General features: G+C 44.7%; 1 protein-coding gene across 6 annotated transcripts in view; it reads right to left on the bottom strand.

Moving 5' to 3' along the window:
• Positions 1-1,196: 1,196 nt before the first annotated feature.
• The window catches only part of MAP3K4 (mitogen-activated protein kinase kinase kinase 4), a 114,381-nt gene continuing 93,915 nt past the window's right edge, over positions 1,197-21,662 (bottom strand). For 2 of the 6 annotated variants that reach the window (XM_034669413.1, XM_034669414.1), the window contains exons 16-27: positions 19,051-19,147; positions 18,102-18,245; positions 14,478-14,578; positions 13,769-13,849; positions 10,947-11,138; positions 9,827-9,897; positions 7,888-8,004; positions 6,871-7,030; positions 5,748-5,870; positions 4,766-4,872; positions 3,183-3,362; positions 1,197-1,727 (exon numbers count right to left, since the gene is read on the bottom strand). In XM_034669413.1, the coding sequence (XP_034525304.1) occupies positions 1,707-1,727; positions 3,183-3,362; positions 4,766-4,872; positions 5,748-5,870; positions 6,871-7,030; positions 7,888-8,004; positions 9,827-9,897; positions 10,947-11,138; positions 13,769-13,849; positions 14,478-14,578; positions 18,102-18,245; positions 19,051-19,147 (1,394 nt within the window). In that variant the 3' untranslated portion in view covers positions 1,197-1,706. The other 4 variants (XM_034669415.1, XM_034669416.1, XM_034669417.1 and 1 more) reach the window with 3 other exon arrangements.

The following is a 21,662-nucleotide window of genomic DNA, read 5'->3' as shown; positions in this document are numbered from 1 at the left end:
TGAAATACCGAACATGGATTTGCCATAGGACCCAGAAGTCCCACTCCCAAGAGAGATGAAAACGTCTGTCCACACAAAGACTTGCATATGAATGTGCAGAGCAGCATGATTCATCACAAACAAAAAATGGAACCAGGAAGCGAAGAAATAAAATGTGTGGCATCTCCGCGCGCTGGCACGTTCAGCAGTACAAAGGACTACGGTCCTAATGCGCTACAACGTGGATGGACCTCACTAACACCATGCCAGACACCGAAGACCACGTACGGTCAAATTCTGTTTAATGAAATGCGCAGAGTAGGCGCACCTAGAGAGATAGGCGGCTCAGTGGTCGCCCAAGGCCAGGGGTAGGGGTGGGGACCGACTGCAGAGGGGTACGAGGCTTCGTGCGGCGGGATGTTCTCAGGCGGATTGGAAAGACGGCTGTACGCTCACACAGCTACACGGACGACCCCTGAACTGTACGCGTCCAAGACCGTGTGAATCACACCTCGGAAAGCTATTTGAAAGAACTGAAATCTTAACAAAATTCTCAGTGTCTGTATGATCCTTCCGTGATGCCAACGTTCTCTGGACATTAACGTCTTGGAGAGGATCCGGTGCCCTGCAGGGAAGGTGAGTACGTCGTGCCCGAGAGATTACTCGCTCAGAGGCAGCTGCCAGGTGTCAGGAGTGAGTCTGTGAGTTCACTCAAAAGAGTTCTCAAAAAGTTCAGGGAGCTGTAAGGTCAATCTTTTAAAAATTTAATAGCGAAAAGAAGCTGAACACCATCACCGATGACACATACTTTGGGCTATTTTAGAAAACTAACTGCTGAAACGCTGACATACTGAAAAAGACGCTTTCTTGTCAAGGCGTAGTTCAGCGGTACTTCACACTGACCACGCACTGACACGTCTTGGTTTAAAGGTCAACAGCCTCCAGCACGTGGTACCAAGGCTACTACTGTCCCCTGACCTCCACTGCCTGGGGACCGTAAGAGAATCTAAAGGGGCCTCTGGCATCCATAGTGGCGTTTCCTTTAGCCCTGAGGCTTTCCAGGGAGGAGATCCTAGATCCTGCAGGGCTCCCAGGGCTCATCTCTCACGCATCGGCGTGCACCCCTTCTGTACGGGAACACGTGAATAAGAGTGACAGGCCTCAGTCTCAGATAACAGCTCTGAAGCTGATAACCAGTAAAAGACAATATAACTGAGCTTTCCTAAAATAAACCATTTATTGAAAAAAGAACCTTTTTCTTAAATTTCATCAATCAGCCTTTGCATAACAAACCTGTGGCTTGCCAACAACAAAAAGGTAAGGTTTCACAGTCAGTGCACTCGACAAACAAGAGTTTAACAAGGCCCAGGACACCTGATAACACTACAACTGCTTTTGAACCCAGGAAGGTCAAAATACTACACTGATGTCACGGTTCTCAGTCACACGAGAAACAGGTGACAGAGGCGATGGTCCGTGTACAGTAGTAATGGCACTTAACATGCAGCTTCTTTCCCTCGTGGACACCGTCACTCGGAAGGGCCCCGTGCCACGTCAAACAGGAGCAGCAGGAGAAGTGACGCTTGTCACCTGTGCAGTCTTCAGTCTTGGAAGGTTAAAAAGGCTTAAACTGCTTCTCAGCACAGTCTTTATGTAAATATTACATACAGTAGTGATTACGAGAATTCTCTGAGCACACACACTACCAGGCCGCAGACCGATTAGCTTCATTCTTCATCTGTGCAGACCTGTGAGAGAGGCAGGAGAGAGCTGAAGCCAGTCTGCAGCAGGCACGTGACTTACAGGTAAGTCACGCTGCCGCCGCCGCCGCCACTGCCGCCTCAAGGACCCCCGTTTGCAGCCAGCCTGGAGGGGAGGCTCAACTCGTATAGCCAGTGACGTCTGCCAACCAGCCACCGAGAATGCTTTTCAGAATGTATCTGTACAAATCGAGTTCATACTGTCTCAACAAAGAGATGAGTGTTTTTAATCACGAATCCCTAATATCTACATAGCAAATCCAGCTACTTGTTCCTTCATTCCACCCACCCTGCTCTCCTGCACCTTCCCTCCCTCAGTCAGGGGCTCCCCAGCAGGGCCCTTTCAGCGTTGTTTTCCCCAGGGTTCCATTCTCACCACACTTCTCCTCGAAATCCTCTCCCAGCAATGTTCTGTCTCCTGGATCTGCATCCGAGCCCGTTCAATCCCAGGCGTGAGCCCACACTACCTACACGCCCGTCTGAAGTCCCTAAGCAGACGTTCCAAACACCTCAACCACAATCTACCAGAGAGGAATCCACCGCCTCCCTGACCTGACCCTCAGCCAACTGCCTCTGCACTCCTCCTGGCCGACGGGATCTCTAACCTGGGGACCCGAGCCGGGGCCTGGGAGCCGTCCTAGACCCCTCCCCTTACTCACCTTTCTCATCCCATCAGCTATTCAGTCGTGGCCATTTTAACCCCTAAATATCGCTGATAACTCGCCCCTGACCTCCCATGCCCAGCCCAGCAGCTGTATCAGAAACTTCGTAACTACTCTGTCTCCAGAAGGATCATTCTAAAACACCATTTAATCATCTCATGCTTATCATAAACTGAAACTCCTTCATGGGGCTCCTGTTCACTTTCGCAGCCTTACCTTTGGCCATTTTCCACATCCTGTGATCCATCTATACACAGTTCCTCGACTGTCTTACCCCCGTTAGCCTGCCGTACCCCCACCTCCCTGCCCAACCTCCCCACACCCTCCCCAACACTGGGGCATCTCATTCCAGAGGAAGCAATGACAGCTGAGATTGCCTGGCTGGATGAAATCGCTCTTCTCAGTGACGTGACAGCATGGCATACAGACCCTCATCCCAGCTCGGAACACACTGCTTCCTCACTACTGAGCCTGTCCTCAAGGAGACTACACACTCAGCAGAAGAAACTATGTCTTTCACCCAGTCCCATTTAAAATTCCATGTTAACAGTCCCAAGTGTACCATAAACACACCAGGATGGATCAAGCAGAGAACCTCAATGAACATTCTCTGGGAAAAAAAGACATACGAAATTCCCTGGCATACTATATTTAGCTCCTTTCCACTTCAGATACAGATCTAGACATTCTATATCTAAGTTTCCAAATTTCCTTCAGTGCCAGATACAAACAGAACTCAAACATTACAACATGAGAAAGACTGTATGGCGATCTACCCAACCTTGACGAAGGAATGGTCGAGGAGCTGGCTGGCTGTCCACCTCATCCTGGGCTCACTTTCAAGGCAGTGAGAAAGGAAGTCCTTTCCTTCCGGGCTTAATCTTTCAGGGATCGGTGGCTTGTGCCCCATTCCCACTTTATACATAATCTGAAAGTTGTGTTCATATTCATGCCAAGGCCTCTAAGAAAAGGGGAAAAAAGCAGGTTTAATAATATTGCATGGCCATAAAAAATAAAACTGCCCAATCTTTTCAGGCATCTCGATGTTAATAAATGTCCAGAGGCCAGAAAGCTTTTACTCATAGGGCCAATCAGTAAGTATTTTAGGCTTGTAGGCCACATGACCTCTGCTACAGCGCCTCAATTCTCCTACTGTGGCCTGACAGCAGCCACAGAAGATACACAAATGAATCGGTGTGACTGAGTGCCAGTAAAACCTTATTTACAAAACCAGCTGTTCAGCACAGTCTGCCTATCCCATCTGGATGTTCTATTAGTCCAGCATTATCTAGAAGTCACCATCGTGCAAATAAAAAATGTAACATATAAAATAATACAAAAATGTCAACAAAACATAAACAACTCAACAGTTCTCTCATAGGGACATCACTACACCACCTTGCTGAATAATGAACGTCAAATTCTAATAGTGTGAAGCTCTGGTGATTTTTTACATCATAAAGGATAAAATGCTACTTTGTTCACAGACACAAGGGATAATACATTTTCCCACTAGTAACACTTGAGAGGTTTCTAACGTTTTCTGCTTTATAAACGATGCCACTACACACACAACGGTCCCTTTAGACGTTTGTACAGTTGTTCATTAGCAGTACTTTCATCAGAAGGTACATTTTTAGGATTTCCAGATACACGATCACACAGAACAGTCTCACTGCCCTAAACACCCTGTGCTCTATCTAGCCATCCTTCCCTCCCGCTCCCGGAGCCGCTGGTGACCACCGGTCCTCCTCCTGCCTCCCCGGGCTGCGTCGCCCGAACGTCATGAGCTTGGGATCGCACCGCGTGTATGTGGTGCTTCCAGATCAGCTTCTTTCTCGTCGGCAGCACGCTCTTACAGTTCCTCCGAGTCGTCCTCTGGGCTGGACGGCTCATTTCTTGTCATTGCTGCATAATAACCCGTCGTCTGGATCAGCAGTCCGCTCATCCGTTCCCTTCCGGAAGGACACCTCGGTTGCCTCCAAGTCTGGCAATCGTGAGTCACGCTGCACTCACGTGCTAATGTTTGCGTGGACAGAGGTTTCTGGTTTCCCATTTCTTTCTGCAGTTCCTCGCTTCTCCATGTTTTCACTTGAGCTTCCTACTGTTTTTATTCACTCGCCTAAGCGCTAAGTCATAAATCTTACAAATATTTGGTTCTTCCTAGTTTGTCACTTGTCTTCACATTACTGTATCTTTTGACAGGTCGCATCTTTTATATTTAGTCACGTTCTCTAGTTAGCAGAAAATGTATCCGTGGTATTTATCATAGCTAATAAAACCACAGTTACAGTTCTGTTCATGTGAAGTGCCCCCCGGGAGTGCCCCCCGGGAGTTTCTCCTCCAGGTGTGGGCTCTGCTTACCTTGCCGGTCACCATCTCTATGACGACGCAGCCCAGACTCCAGATGTCTGCCGCACGCCCATGGCCTTCTCCTTTTGCGCGAGTGATGACTTCAGGAGCCATGTATGCTTTAAAAGTCACAGATACGGTGGTAGGAGTGGGTTATAAATACAGCACGCCGCAGTCAGCCAAGCAAAAAATTAATATCGTGTAATACTCCACATAAATGAAACTAATTTGTTGGGGGGGGCAGAGTGGACATTCTCCGAGTTACATAATAGGAAACACTGAAACTAACAGACATTTCAAGTCAATTTTCTGAATGGAGAATTTTTGAATGGCAAATTATTATCTAAAGGACAATTTTGAATGGTAGATCTTCAGATAAGCTGTATTCACAATAAAATATGAAATTTAATGTGCAAAAGAAGATGTAAAATTTCATGACACTGATCAAAACAAATAATCACCACAAGACATGTCCCTTTTTAAAGGGACAATAAAGCAGACTGGTGGGGAGCCTGACAGTGTGGGCCTGGCTGCCCGGGTAGCACATTCCGTGTGGTAAGACATTCACTGACTTCTGAGTATGCCTACCCACTCCTTTTCCTGTACAAGGGCCAAGAATCCTCCAAACTTCCTGCTTCCTTTAGAGAGACACGAACTGTCAAAGGTGTTGGGCAATAAAAAAGTTATGTTCTTTAAAAAAAAAACCAACCCATACTGTTGTATTTAACATACTGCTGTGTTTGACTAGAATGGTTTTAATAAAGCCCATGTGAACAACAAAGGAAGTTTTTCTGGGAAGAAACAGAGGACGCTCCTCCCTCCTTTTACTTTGTGGGGAGAGGCGAATTTGTTGGCAGGTGGATGCCCAGGGGCCCGTGCTCTGAAGCCCTCCCTCCTCCCTGATCCGCGCTGACAACAGAGGCGATGGGAAACCCAGTCAGCAAGTGCACTGCAACGGGTCACCTCGGCGAAGACGAACCAAGCCGGCCCCCACCTGCTGTCCCCAGCGTGCTGTTCACTTCGCCCGGCATGGTCTGCGCGTTGTTCTTAAGCTTTACTGAGCATCCGAAATCCCCCAGCTTGATGAGCCCCGAGGAGGTGAGGAAGATGTTGGCACCTAACAACAAACAAGCACTCGTCAGGCTCAGGAGCGCGGAGCGCATTTTCAGCACTCAGGCCATGGCCTGCGAAGAGCCAATCAAACCAGTGCTCACAATGATCCCAGGCAGCAGAGCACTGTGGTAGACGGGCAGGCGGGGAGGCAACAAGGCTTGTGGATGCTGGGGATTCAGGGGGAGCCACTGGAGGGAGGACAGACGATCCTCACACTCAGACCAAAGCAGGTTCTGGTGTGATCTGGCCCCGCCCCGGGTCTTGCGGCTGGTCGGAAGCCAGCCGACTGTAGAGTGCACGTGTCTAGGCTGGCCTCGGACTGTGTGACAGAGTGGAATCCTTCGGTCTAGGGCCCATCAGAGACAAATAATTTGTCACTTTAATCATCCCCAGACTCCCCAAATACAAAGGTCAGGGGCAAATGCCAGAGGGACAATTGTGAGACAAGCATGACTATTCCCCTCATGCAAGAGAAGAGCATGACTATTCCCCTCATGCAAGAGAAAAGCACTTCAAATCCATCAGCATGACTGAGTCAGTCGTTAGCAGAATTCTACGCGGGAGGAGGTTGGTGGAAATAAACCTTGTCTCCCAAAACACCGCCTACACTGGCATCTCAGATTCCCTGCCACTTTACACATCCACCCTGTTCACATGGAAATACATGAGTCCTGACACAGAGATAAGATGCTCTGATGGAGAACGTCTAGGAAACACACAAGGTTGGCTAAATCAGCCGACAGAAAAAGGCAATTTCATTCTTGGGGAAACAGACCACACTGAGAACTGTACGCAGACAGAGCAGACCTGTCTGCTCATGGATGGGGACATGTGTTCTACACGGTCTCTCAATACTGGGCTCTTTATGGAAGCATTTTCACAGTAAAGGTACTTCTTTCTAGAGAAATGACGTGTGGGAGTGGGATCGAGTGTCCTGGCGGCACCTATTATGTGGAGGGCACGTAGTCTGGTCTCCATGGCAGCCAGGTGAGTGTGAGGATTACCTTTGATGTCACGGTGAACTATGCCATGCTCATGGAGGACATTGATTGCAATGGTGATCTGCTTTGAATACAGCCTAATGACATGTTCCTGAAGTCCCAGCCTTGACACCTCTTCTAACGTCCCTTCGTCACAGTACTCCATGAAGATGTACATTTCTTCCTGCAGGAGGAATAAGATGCAGCCTGTGTTTACAGGTACACCAAGTAAAGAATCTGGAAAACGTCACAGGTCATGCCCCAAAGGACTTCTTTCTAATGGTATGCTACACTCGTCATCCTCAACACTGAATTTGTCTGAGAACAGTCATTTCTCACTCCTAAACAGAGGTGTCTGTCTGCCTCCTGTCTGGAATTATACAGCTAGTCGGGATAAGAGTGTCTTCTGAAATCACAGGTGATAAGTTCTCTATAATCCTCTGAAATTAAGGCTGCTATATAATCTCAGACAGGGACCAACAGGACTGTCCCTATAAATGTATTATTAAGTACTGAAACACATCCTTTTCAGATATGAATTTATTTGGGAAAACATTAAAGATCACCACTACTCAACTTCCCCTGGAAGTTCAGACTCCACCGAGATGCTCCAAGTTATCCTCTTTCCCTCCAAGGGTTTACTTCTAAACACAAGGGGGGAAATGAATTTGAAGTTTTAACTTTTGCATTTTACAACGGTTCCTTAAATACACGTAAAAGAAAAATCAGCATGATTAGTGAAAATGGGGGAAAAAAGTAACGCGCTGTGTAAGGGGCATTTTAGAAGAATCTTCTGACCAGCAGGATGGGTTTCAGTGCTTTATAATGTCGGGTTAACGACTACAGTCTACAACTTACATTTTAGGAAGAACTCCTCTAGTTTCAGAGAGAAGGCAGAAATGGTGTAACTCATGGAGATTTCCTGATAATTAGGCAAAGTTACTGTGCTCTGAAATGAGAAGACCTGCGATGTAGAACAGGACTCCGACTGTGCCCTTAACTGATTCCTCACACAAAACCGCGTGATCAAAGTTGGCTTACTCTATGAAGCTCCACACCAAAATACCGAACCAGATTGGGGTGTTTGATGCCCTCAAAGATTTTCAATTCGTCTGCAGTTTCCTTGATAGTTTTATGGTCATTAGGTTGAAATCGAATCTGTAAAGAGAAAACTGTTGGTCAGCGCTGGTCCTGTCACAAACCAGGAACAAGACACCTTTAACCACGAGGGCCTCCTCGGACACCTGCACCATCCAGACTCACGGGACTATGGTCAGTGTGTCTGTGACTTGACTTCGAGTCTTTCTTTGCCTTGTCATTCCAAGTGAATTAAACATGCCTGCTTTAGAATATTTGGTGAGAGAACAGCTAATGGGATCATTTTCATAACTGCAAACTGAATTCACAAGAACATTAAGCATTCAGTAAGTGATCACAAGTGTATAGGTTCTGGGAAGATAAAAAGATGTGAGACGATTGTGCCCTTAAGAAGTTTACAAAGGGTCACCCGCACCCCAATGTTTACAGCAGCAATGTCCACAATAGCCAAGTTATGGAAAGAGCCCAGATGTCCATCGACAGATGAATGGATAAAGAAGATACGGTATATATACAATGGAGTATTACTCAGCCAACAAAAAACAATGAAATCTTTCCATTTGCAAAGATGTGGATGGAAACAGAAGGTATTATGCTAAGTGAAATATGTCAGTCAGAGAAAGACAATTACCATATGATCTCACTCATGTGTGGAATTAAAGAAACAAAACAGAATCACAGGGGAAGAGAGGAAAAAATAAAGATGAAACTGGAGAGAGAGACAAACCATAAGAGACTCTTAATCACAGGAAACAAACTGAGGGCTGCTGGAGGGGAGGACAGTAGGTGGATGGGATAACTTGATGATGGACATTAAGGAGGGCACGGGATGAAATGGGCACTGGGTGTTATATAAGACTGATGAGTCACTGACCTCCACCTCTGAAACTAATACATTATATGTTAATTAATTGAATTTAAATTTAAAAAATAAGTTTAGAACAGAGGCGCCTGGGTGGCTCAGTCAGCTAAGCGTCTGCCTTTGACTCAGGTCATGATCCCAGGGTCGTGGAATCAAGCCTGACATCGGGCTCCCTGCTCAGTGGGTAGTCTGCTTCTCCCTCTCTCTCTCCCCCCATTCGTGCTTTTTCCATCTCTCTCAAATAAATAAATAAAATCTCTTTTGGGCAGAGGGAAAGGGAGAAGCAGGCTCCCCACTAAGCAGAGAGCCTAATGCAGGATCCCAAACCCTGGGATCACGACCTGAGTTGAAGGCAGATGTTTAACTGCTTAACTGACTGAGCCACCGAGGCATCCTAAATGAAATCTTAAAAAAAATAAAGGAGATGTTTACAACCCAGCAGGAACAAGGTGACAGAGGCAGTGCCGGTGAGTGTCTTCCCACGCAGGGAAGACACGAAACACTTCAGGAGCTGGGGGGTAGGGCCATGGCAGCTCCAGCCTCTTCCCCCACAGGCTCGTCTGCCCCTCGAGTCCCAGAGTGTCTCCTCATGAGCAACAACGGTATTTGCTTCCCTGACGGGCCTCGTCAGCTTTCCCCTGCTCTCCCCCATCCTACCTCCAGCTATTGAAATGCCGCTCATTTCTGAAGCTGATCACAAACGGCATCTCCCCTAACTCCCTGCGAAGACGCCGTTACCACCATCCTTTCAGCCTTCAGCTAACTTTGCTCCTCCCTCTGTATGGCACCTAGCACGCCCACGTGGCGGCAGAATCATCTGTGCGCCTGGTCTGAGTGACCTCACGGGCATCGGACACTGTTACTCTGTCGTCTCAGGGCACCTGCCTAGACGACACAACATGGAGGCACCTAAGCTAGCTCTAGGCGCTAAGGAGAGCCTTGAAAACAAGCTTCTGCACCAGATCTCTGTCACACAGGGGCTTCAAACCAAAAGGCCTCCCGCAAGACCAGACCACTCACCTCCTTCATAGCCATCAACTCGCCGGTGTCGACACTGATACAGGTGTAGACCTTCCCATACTGCCCCTCCCCTGCGAACAGAACAAACATACTGCTCTCAGTCACCAAAGCGAGGCCATTTTACATCACTCAGATATGTATAGAATCTTTCCCAATTCTGGATCTATATTTATATAATCCACAATTATCTACTATAGCAAGACCCAAAATGTTTCTCAATGCTCCCCAATGACTGAAGGCAATCTCTTGGCTGTGCCTTCCCTGTAAATATCTAGAGTAGAAGTGACTTTGGCAAACCCCAGAAGGGGCATGGAAGTGCACACTTCTGAGCCCTCACGGCCTCAAGGAGGTCAGGGCCGGGGGTCAGGAGTGAGCCGGGCCACCGTCTAACTGTGCCTCATCGCTGCACAGCCAGGGGGGTGTGGGTGTGGCTTTTCTACCAACACATCTGTGGGGACATTAAGTGAAGGGGATACATGGCTAAGACTGATAACGAGAACTGATAAAATCTATAAAGCACTTGATTTTTTCAGTGTTTTCTGCCCTGATAGCTCTACAGAATGTTGAGGGTTTCCTGGGGGCTCACAGAGTCCCATTATTACAACTGCACTGGCCTCTTCAGACCTAAACACTCCCGGAGACATGCACTTAAAAGACGGAAGGATCTGAAACGCGGTCAGATTCCTTCTGTCACACGATCCACCAGCACTTATTTTACAAGAGGCGTTTCACCTGGAAATTAGTTAATAGGCAATGTTTTAGGAAAGACTGTCTCTATTTGTACCCAGTCTCTCTTCAATAATGTGCTGGAAGGAGTAAGGTCCTAAAAACATCAACTGGAACTAATGGGTAAAATTTATGTAGTTCTCTACTGGCAACCGCTGGAGTTACCAAGCAAAACGACTCAATTTAGTGAACCATTAAAAACAAATCTTCCTAAAATCTCCTCTTGTACTGCTCTTAGAACACATCTTATAGACACATTATTTATACAAACTAAAAAACAGAACCCTCTGCAAAAGATATGCCATGTCTGTAAGAGAAAAGGACCAATTATATGATTTAACCTAAAGACGTGTAACTATTGCCATTTCCAACAGAGGTTCCTCAATTTCCTTACCAATTTTGTTTCCTCTTTGCCACTTGAAGGTCACCTTCCTCAAGCCTACGTGCATAACGTTATCGTAAGATTTAGGGGTATCACAAACTTGACCAATGATATTCTTTCTCCTCATTTCTCGATACCTCTTTTCTTCAAACAACCGGACTGACTTCTGGATAGCTTCTATGGGTCCTTGTTTGGAAGCGCTGTCTGCAGGGAGAATCACAAACTCAGTAGTTCCAGTCACTAGCAGCGAGTCAATGTCCAGCAAATAATAGAAACAGAGCACACACATGAGCACTCCAGCACGGCAAGGCTTATCAGTCTAGTCACCCAGCAGGTGCACTCAAGTCATTCCAGTCCAAGAGCTCCAGGCGCCACCCACTGCACAGACACACATATGGAACACAGGCTAGTCAGGTGGAGCCGATGACCTCCTCCCCCCAGACTGCGGCTCAGACAGACACTGCAGTGACTTCCCACTTGCCTCCAGTCTCTCCTGTCTCCAGTCCACTCTTGTTGGCCAGGATTGTCTTACTAACAGGTAAAATCTGATCATGTTCCTTTCCTACTTAAATTTATTTCATGGTTCTCAACAACCCGTTTACCAAAAAACCAAGCCCTTCACAGGGGATTCATGGCCCTGCAGAATCTGGACCCGGTTTATCTTTCCCAGTTCACTTTTGTCAGTATTCTCCTTCTCTTCCCCTACCACAGGCCCCAGACGAACCAAACTGAACAGACTCATAGACTACTCCAAGCCATTTCTCACTTCGAGCTTTTTCCTGCCTATGCTGTCTTCCCACACAGTGCCTGGCGGGCACATCTCAAGCGTCCCTTCTCCACTGAGATAACCATACCTACTCTCGGAAGCCATCTCGACGAGAAGGGAATTAAGTTGTCACTTCTCTGGAAAGGGTGCAGAGCAAAGGCTCTGGAACCAGAATGCCCGGGTAAAGTCCCGGCTTCACCATTTTCCAGGTGTTTGACCATGGGCAGTTACCGGACTTCTTCACATATCAAATTCCTAATCTGTGAAATGAGGGTAATGAGACCTCACGCCCAAGCACTACTGTACTTAGTGAAATCACACATGTAAAGCGCTGAGCCCTGTGCCTGGGACACAGCAATACTCAGTAAGATTAAGCTACTGCTGCTACTATTTCTTACCTTCTCAGGCTCCATATCTCCAGTGCCCCGACTTATTTTATCAAGACTTACAGTAAAAAATAACTTTTAGACACACGGAGATCTAAACAACAGTTTCATAAAACAGTATTACTCTTACCACATGTGATTCAGACTCTATCCTATTTTTTTCTAATGCTGACTTTACAACCCACCATTGGGTCACACCTGTCATGTGAAAAGCACAGTTTCGGATATGCCCCCATTACATACTCATCATTCTGTATCCTTGCTATTTAAGAGCATGAACTCTCTGGCCAACAAAGAGATCACGGAGGACAAGGATGGCTGTGAGGTTAATTTGAGAAAAGAAATTCCCCAAGGTGTATAATGTTCTAATTGTAGTTTCTTACTACGACCATTTCTTAAAAACATGAATTGCTGTTTTCTGTACCTCAATATATGACACATCAGGTCTCCTGGGCACTGAACAAGATTTCACAGCTATGAGGCCACGGACTTCACTGTCAAATATATATATTTTTTTAAACAGTAAAAATTTCTCAAGATTTCTCCATCTTTGTTAGTGTGAACTGTAACTACCCCGAGAGTTCCCAAGTTCTTTTGACCACAAAGTGTTTTGAAAATTATCACAAAGACCTGGCATGCATGGGAACTACTGGTGACGTGAGAGCCACTGGACAGACTCTCTTCCCTGTCACCCAGGCTCCAGCCCATGGATCTCCCTGCCCTAAACGCTCCGTGAACACCTCGCCTGCCTCAGGCCTGGCAGTCATTTCTCAACTTCATTCCTTTTTTGAAAATCCCACCTTAGTCTGGTATCTGACACTGTATGACTCTAATGATATACTAACCCATCTTCCCATTTCCTCCCCACTCCGGGCTGGTAGCTTCCTCCACTCTGGGGTCTTCCGAGCTCCTCCTCCCCACTCCCCGAACACACCAGGTGCCCAACAGGCTACAGGGCTGCCCGCCATCTCTGGGGAAGGCCTTAACCACTTAGCTGTCACTGAAGACTGGCCATGGTCTAACTTCCCCCAACCCCTTCAAGTTCACCTCCATTTATAGCTACACAGTCACTGGGCCTTCCTCCAGATGTGTTTTTATTCTGTACTTTTCCTCTAGGCTTGAGGCAGACCAGTTTTTCCTTCAAGAGTCAACTCAAGCCTCACTCCTCCATGAAATCCCCGAATAGTCTAGGCTTTGGTGGACAACATACTTCCAAGGGGCGATGGTCGGTAAGAGCACCAGACTTGGAGACAGAAGCAGTGTGCGCTGATCCCTGCTCTGTCAGTTATCACCTGGCCAAACTATTTGGCTTCTCAAAAACATTATCATACAGCATAAGACATGAATAGTTCTTCATTTCACAGATAGTAATTATATTCCTACCACGTACAAAGAATTAAGCTAAGGGCCCACCCAAGGTAACATACAGAATTAAGCACCACAACTGCTTGAAGAATACAAAGATGAATGAAACATGTTCCAGATCAAAGGAGCTTATAATTTATTATAAAAAATAGGAAATGCGTACAAACACAGTATACATAGGAAGTAATGTCACAGGTATAAAAGAGAGCACAAAATATTAATGTAGAAGGACTAATAATTGAAAAGCTAAAGCATATTTTAGCTGAAACTCCTCACTTTATGCTTAAACATTTTAAGTTCAACATTCTCTCTCTTACCCTTCGTCTGACTGATAAGTGTCCGAAGTTCCCAGCTTCTTCGAGCTGACCCACTTGAATCACCTTTTGGATATGCTGGTTCTGCAAGAAGTATGTTTTGCACACAAATTAAGATTTACGGGACAGATATGCTTGTGTAATCGAGAGCAAGACTGAAATGGTGCATGGCAATGATTAGTTACCGTCAACCTGTCCTTTCTGGTAATTAATTTCTATTTGACGTGAGTATGAGAAGCTGTCTTGACAATCAATTCTAGAAAACTATACCAAACTAAGAAATTGTCAAGGGCACTACATAATTTTAACTACATAAATTTTCCACAAATAAGCCAACAGAATACTGAGCAGAAATTAGATTCCCTGGGGTCCCCACTCAAGAGGCCCGGCATTATAATAAAGCCTCAGTGTATCATTAACAAACCGAGGGCAGGTTTGTATTTTTAAAGAAAATAAGAGCGTTTGGCAATTAAAGTATTAGAAATAATAATTATTTTTGGAAAAGCAGCAAAAGTAGACATAGAAAATACAAGTACAGCTAGAAAGGCATCTATAGTAAGGAGCCAACATGCTAAACATCAAACGTTCTCTGGGAACTCTGCTATCTCTTTCTCACTCTTCATTTCTTTCTAAGGCATAAACCATGGAAACTGGTAAACTGAGGCAGAGGATTCAGCTGGTCGAGACCAGAGTCTGCGGCTCACACACTCACCGTCACGCTCCTCAGTGGGGCTTGAGTGGCGGCTCAGGGACCGAAACTGTAACTCGGCGGCTATGGAAGCCAATCGGTCGTTCTCAGGGACGCTGGAACCCCTGTTTCGAAATTTTAAAAAATTGAGCTGTCAATTCAATGGAACTCAAAATGAAAGATCTGTGAGATTCTTCTAGAGCGGTAATTCTCAACTAGGGGTAATTTTGCCCGCTGGGGACACCTGGCATCTAGTAAGTACAGGATAACGCAAAGGACAGCCCCCAAATAATTATGCACCCAAAGTGAACAGCGCTGCTACTGAGAAACCCTTCTCTGGAACTGGGAAGGACGGTCAGATTTTTATCCTCCACTGCTGACACATGAGAACCTGACTGCGTAACACTCTGTTTTAAGTTAAAAACAACAAAAGTACAAACAAAACAGGTTTTATTCAAGTGTTACTGACATGTGTGGAAAGCTCCACCATTTAAGCCCAGGATGGATAAAAATTATAAGCCAAACAGGCTAATATTTAAAATTCTGATCATACTATGTATTTACGTACTTCATTCTATTTAAAGTGTTAAAATTATTACATGATTCAAAAGATTTCACATCTCTTAAGACAATGGAAGGGAAGACCTAACGACTCTTCAAGCAGTCGCCGAGCAAAGGTGCAGAAGAGAGGGAAGCCGGCACGGAGAGAACAAAGTTCATTGGCTGCTTTTCCAGAACAAAGTTAAGTGTGTTTAGAAACCCAGACTGAATCCATACTGTAAAATCCAGAATTAAATAAGGGAAGTGTTAATTATAATTCTAGTAATCCAAGATAAGCACAGCCTGCGTTTATTAACAAGTTTCCCGTATACCGTGTGTATGAGCGATACTATGAAGTATGGTAGCATTTATGCTCTTTTCTATCAAATGCTGAATAGACTTAAGGTGACAGGGTTCTACTGAACAGATGTTCACAAATCACAAAGCATGCAAGGCTTTTTTATTTCCCTAAACTCTCAAATCCAGCAATAATACGTGTTAAGTCTGAAGAGAGAGGGACATCCTCTATTGCCACGGAGTTCATCAAAAAGTCTTGACGCCATTTCACGGAAAAATCACGGACGTTGAAGTGAAGAGACACATGACTCCTAAAGCCATGCCAAAGACTGTGGTGCCGAGAGGCCACTCAACACCTCTATTTTCCTGATTTCCTGGGGATGAAATGAGCCAATTCCACATCTTCAGAGATTTTTGCTAGGGTAAAAGGCAAAAAATATACTTAAAGGAAATAGCGTGCTGGTGAATGTTTAACTACTAGTTGTGGAGCTCCACAATTTCCGTGGTGTAACAATCGGCTTGCAAAATTCCTGAAAAATTAACTTATCAGTCTCGCAAAGCAGCAGAACACTGTAAAAAAGTTTTATCAACTCTGGTAAGATCACTGAAGCCCAGATTATTTGCTAAGTCAAACCAAATCAAATCAAAACATTTCCAGGACGCTGTGGGGCACAGTAAGACTCCACAGGGCTGACAGGTCTCTAGGACAGGAAGGGCCGCACACCGAGACACAGGGGCCTTCCTGCTGACGCTGCAAGTCCTGGCCATCACTCGGCTTCCCCCACAGCACAGTCACAAACCCCGGGCTGGACCAGGTCATCGGCGGGGCACATGCCAGCCGCCGTGGGGTCTGCAGCACAGGTCCACCAAAAAGGGCCTGAGGCCCAAGGTTAAACTGAACAGGAGCAGGGCTCGAACGCAGGACTGAAGCAAACAACTGCTGGCTAAGCACATCTCCACCTGGACTTGCCGTCCTCTGCCACGGTCACATACGCACCACCGGAAAGTCAAGAGAACTGGATTCCTTTATGGAAAATGACCTTCAAGATGGCACACCACGATGGTAGTAAAATTTCTGAGTGTCAAGAATCAGCCTTAAGGGGCGCCTGGGTGGCACAGCGGTTAAGCGTCTGCCTTCGGCTCAGGGCGTGATCCCGGCGTTATGGGATCGAGCTCCACATCAGGCTCCTCTGCTATGAGCCTGCTTCTTCCTCTCCCATTCCCCCTGCTTGTGTTCCCTCTCTCGCTGGCTGTCTCTATCTCTGTCAAATAAATAAATAAAATCTTTAAAAAAAAAAAAAAAAAAGAATCAGCCTTAAGATGAAGAATATTTATGAAATGCTACTCACAACAGACTGAAGACAACTTCCACAAAGCCGAAGACTAAATGCACACGAAGGCCGACCAAACGTACTTCATTTTTATACTAAAATATGCTTGACGTACCACGCCTCCAACTCACAAATGACTTACGTCATAGTTCGTGAAACTCGAAAAGGGGGGGGGCATTTCTTCCTTTTCTAGTTTTGCAGGAATGGCGTGCAAACGTGGACACAGCAGGTCATGGTGAAGTGCTCTCCTCCACCGAGTCTACACGTGAGGGCAAGTGGCTTCCCTTCGCCCTGAGTTATACTTACAAAAGGGTAGTTTCAGTGCCTACCTCAGGGACAGGACAGCATATGTGGAAACACTTGCCATGAAATGCTCTCAACATAAAAATGAAGAAGGTAAATGGGAATCTGTCTCCTGGTAACTGTTAATTGTTCGGGTTGGCAGCTTAAGCTGTAAAACACGTTGACTTTTTTTAGGTTATAGATGTTTATCACTACAAATCAGGAACACTTGTTATTTTAATGAATGAGAAGAATGGAAATGTTTGTAGAAATTTTAGACTGTTATAAAGTAAGTCTAAAAACATTTTAGTGTGTTTTCAATTCTAAAGCTACATCTTTAGGCCAACAACATACTTTTTCTTTGGAGCAACATACAGGGCACTGAGTTCCTTCACAGTTTCATCTTTTTTTATCAGATCACCCTCAACCCATAAAGTTTTATTTGCCTCTATCTCCCTCTTTAATTGGAAGATGAGAAAAGTGACAGTGAAATTGGCTAATTTCATCTCCAGGAAATCAGGAAAATAGAGGTGTTGAGTGACTTCTCGGCACCACAGTCTTTGGCATGGCTAAGGGGAGAGAATGTCCTTTCTCCATTAAGTATATGAGACCTTGATGAAATCCTCTGTCAAAACTAACAACTAGAATGGGAAGAAGTGCCACACGCTCCTCACCCATTTGGAAGACTCATGCAAGAGACTTTCTGGAGCTTGCCAAGTGGCTGATAGCTCTACTAATGATACGTTCTCCAGATAAGATACAAACCCTGTGGTCTCATTTTTCCAACTTCACAAACTACTTCTAATCAATAATGCTATAAATTAGAAAATTTGGTTAGAAAAGTGATCCTCCTAAAAAACAAATCCCCACCTAATGGTGTTAACTAGGATCCATCTCTGAACTACCTTGGGACCCCTCAAGAAAGGCACCACTTGCCAAAATTCTCACGTCCCCTTTGGTGGGGACCAGGTTCGTTGGTCTGATACTCTCTCCAAAGAGTTGTTATTAGCAGAGAGTCTGGTCATTTTGGTTAATACTCGCTCCAAAGAAATATTAATCAGGCAAATTATCTACTTGTGCTGCTGGGTGCCAGAGCCTTCGGGGGGTGATGCCCCACGGGCCACATCCCAAAGCTGAGGCCCCGGCAAAGTGCACAGGAGGGGGCCAAGGAGGCATGCCGCTGGTGGAGGGTGACTACCTGGTATCATGGGCACTGCTGATGGGTTTGGGTGGTGCAGAGTCGCTGCCGGAGGGGCCGGGGCGACCGGCGGCGGTGGCAGCAGTGACAGAAGCAGCAGCGGGGCTGCCGTGGCTCCGTGCATCCGAAGGCACGCTCCGAGTGCTGAGACGAGAAGAAAAGCTTCAGGAACACAGCTGAGAAAAGGCACTGGACTCTCCAGTGGTTTTCAATTAAGAATAAAATAGGGTGAGGAAATGAAAAATATTTAAAAATATAAATTGCAAATTTTTCTTTGATTGAGACTCAGGTCTAGGTGTAAAAAAGAAAAAAAAACTAATTATCTTGAAAATAATTGTGGTTTTTTCCTAGCAAATAATGTCAAATAAAATTAATTTTAAAAAGTGATTCTACAGGGGAGAGAAAATGCTCACTCCCTCAAGATGCAGAAATGCCACCACATTCAAGGGAAATACTTTGTACTAGAGTTTCAGAACTCACTTTAGTATTTAAATTGCTTCAAGGTTACATACACACATGAAAGTCAAGACTGGAAAGATCATTCCAATTTTTCTTCACTGCTACATTATGTTTAGGATTGTTTTTCAAATGTTTTACTATGCTATGCACGCTCACATTTGTTTTTGTAAGGTCATTTTCAAAGAAAGAGAAAGAAAGAATTATTCCAAAGCTGGTAAGCATTTAGTAGCTTGAGGTTATAAATCAGCTGAGAAACTAAGTTATGTGGAAAGGTACAAGTCGGTTTTAAAGTTGCATCTCTTTTTGTCTTGCAACTAAAGCACTGTGGTGTATCTTCGAGATAATGCAACTAAGAGCTTTTAAAACAGTAGCAACGAGAACACAGAAAAAATACTCCATGATCAGAGCAAGCACCCAGTAGCCATCAGAGCAGGACCATGCGCATCAGAGAAGCATCCATACAGCAAAAGGCTAGATAAGCTCCAAATACCTGAAACCCTCTGGCGTCGGGATGATGAGATGTGGGTTGGGAGGGTCACTGTGGCATCGCGGCACCTTCACAGGACGGGGGCTGTTCCGATGAATAGCTGCCAGTGACAACAGTGAAAGTGCAACTTGTTAAAGGGGTCAAAAGAAAAAACCAAAGCGGCTCACTACACAGAAACGGGATGGGACTTAACTTTGCCACTGGCCAAATAAACCCATTATGTAAGTAAGAAAATCATATCACATAGACAAACACTGTGGAAAACGTTACTTTTAAAAAATTAATAAAAGGTGTATTATACGTTCAAACTTTTAGCCATCAAAAACATTTCCTAAATCCTGGAGAGAAAGTACACAATGGATGCGAAACAAACAATGGGACCCAGTTAGAGACTGATGGGACCCAGTTAGAGACTGATGGGACCCAGCTAGAGACTGAAATGTAGCATCTCCCTAATAAAAAAAGAGTTCTTTATGCTGGCTACATTTTTAGAAAGATTCTGGCCCATGCTGATACTTCAACCAGTTCTGAGTCAGGGACAGTCACTGTCATTTTCCTGAGTACAAGGAGTTTCATTTAATTCCTTTAAACCAAAGGAAGAGGATTAGACACAGTTTAAATGGGTTATTCTTTTTTTCAGAACATGTTTTCTTCTCTTTGTTTAAATATTCTGGTAAAAACTAGATAAAATTTAAAATAAGGATTTAAAGGGCCCTTGCCTAGTGATTACAGAAACACTGATAATTCTCCTTTCCCTGAAACTAGACACCACTGGCATAGCACACCTGTTACATTTTGTCTATTTCACCCTGACTCGTGCCCTCTTACTTCTGACTTGGTTTTAACCCTCCTTAATTTTTTTAAATGTCATATTTTCTCTTCATATGAATAATTTCGCTCCATGTTTTATTTCATCTACATATGCTTTATTCTAAATGGAAATACTTCCTTCTTCATGGTTCTGGTTTGTTTGTTGTCAATAACATTACACAGGAAAGACCGACGTCCCCAAAATGGAGAGATCTGAAGGGAAAACTTGCAAAACAAAAATCAAGCAATTATTAAGAAAAAATTCAGGCAGTTTGTGTCTCTGGTTCATTATCTCAACAATTATGATCATAAATGAAAGAACTCCAATAGTAACAAAGATAAAAAGAGAAAAAAAATGCCTCAGGAAGGAAGGTGATGTCTTTAATTCAGCAAACATACTGGGAACTTTGGAGTCAAAAATCACTACAAAATTCCCCTTCAAGGTGTAAAAGAAAGACATGTTACTAAAACACACACACACACACACACACACACACACACACACGTTTCGCATTTTTCATATATGAGAGAGAACATTTAAGAGTATATATAACTAACTGCTGCAAAACTGTGATATTTCATTGAAAAGAAAATCCCAACAGTCAGTAAACATAAAACAGACACTCTAATTTCACTAGTGAGATTTACTCTAGAGATGTTTTTCATGGCAAAAACTAACAAAACAAATGCCCACAAGGAAACGGTGCCAAGAACTACAATACACCCATAATGGACACAATGCAGCCGCCAAGGAGAATGAGTTGGATCTCTCCCTGTTGACAGGGAGGAATTTCTACAGTTGTAAGAAATGCAAGAGAATAAATATCCAATGTGACCCAACTTTTAAACAGTAGAACAGGAGCTTGTCTATGCTTGCATGATGCCAGGAGAATAAAGAAGGCAGGGCACAATGCACCTGTACAATTACATGAGTGTGCAGAACCTAGGGAAGGCTATCCACGAGGGTGTTGTCTGTGGTTCCGAGTGTAGGGCAGAGGGAGAGGAAGACAGCAGGCAGCGGGAACGACAGCTGGTAGGCTCTCCCTTTCACTAACTGCCCTTGTAAGGAAAGAGCACAAAACTGGATGCAGACTGCTGCTATGCACAGAACACTACAGTTTACAAAATCTAAATGCGGGACCCTCATTAGCATCTCCTGTTGAGCATTTGCAGAGGAGGTTCAGCGATGTTACATGCGCAGCCCCAGGTCACCAGGCTGTCTGGCAATCTGACTCTCAGCCAGTGCCGTTTCCACCAAGCCACATGGCCCAGAAGACAAAGAGCACCTCCAGCCCACAGGCAGCACTGTTAAGTCACCGTCCTACTAGCAGTTGGGGGAGAAGCACGTGAATAACTCGTGATCCCACCTTAGCAGTGATTATCTATCAACTGTGGGAATATGACCGTTTTTTTCTTTCTTCTGTAGTATTTTTCTTCCTTGAAATTTTGTCTATGTACATTTTCTCCATTTCTCTACATACTCTTTCTACGTTGTCCTTCTGTTACCATGAAAATGATTCCGTATATATAAGTGTTTTAGAGAAGTGGTTTTTACTGAATTATTGACCACGTATTCTAGTGAAATATTTAAGAAGATCAGAAAATCAAAGTTTTTAAGATAATATGATTAACCAAAAGTTTGATAAGAATATAGAATGCTATAAAATTATAACATTATATAAAATGTTCAAAGAGTTTTGCAAATGATAACTTTCATTTCATAACAACCTTGGGAGAATAAAAGGTATAAGCTGAGTAACTGAGAGAATTTTAGAGAATCCAAGCATTAAAACCTGGTCTACTAA

This window comes from Ailuropoda melanoleuca, chromosome 10 (genome assembly GCF_002007445.2).
Source record: "Ailuropoda melanoleuca isolate Jingjing chromosome 10, ASM200744v2, whole genome shotgun sequence".
NCBI lineage: Eukaryota > Metazoa > Chordata > Mammalia > Carnivora > Ursidae > Ailuropoda > Ailuropoda melanoleuca.
The sequence above is the reverse complement of the archived record's forward strand: the minus strand, read 5'-3'. Positions and strand labels throughout refer to the sequence as shown.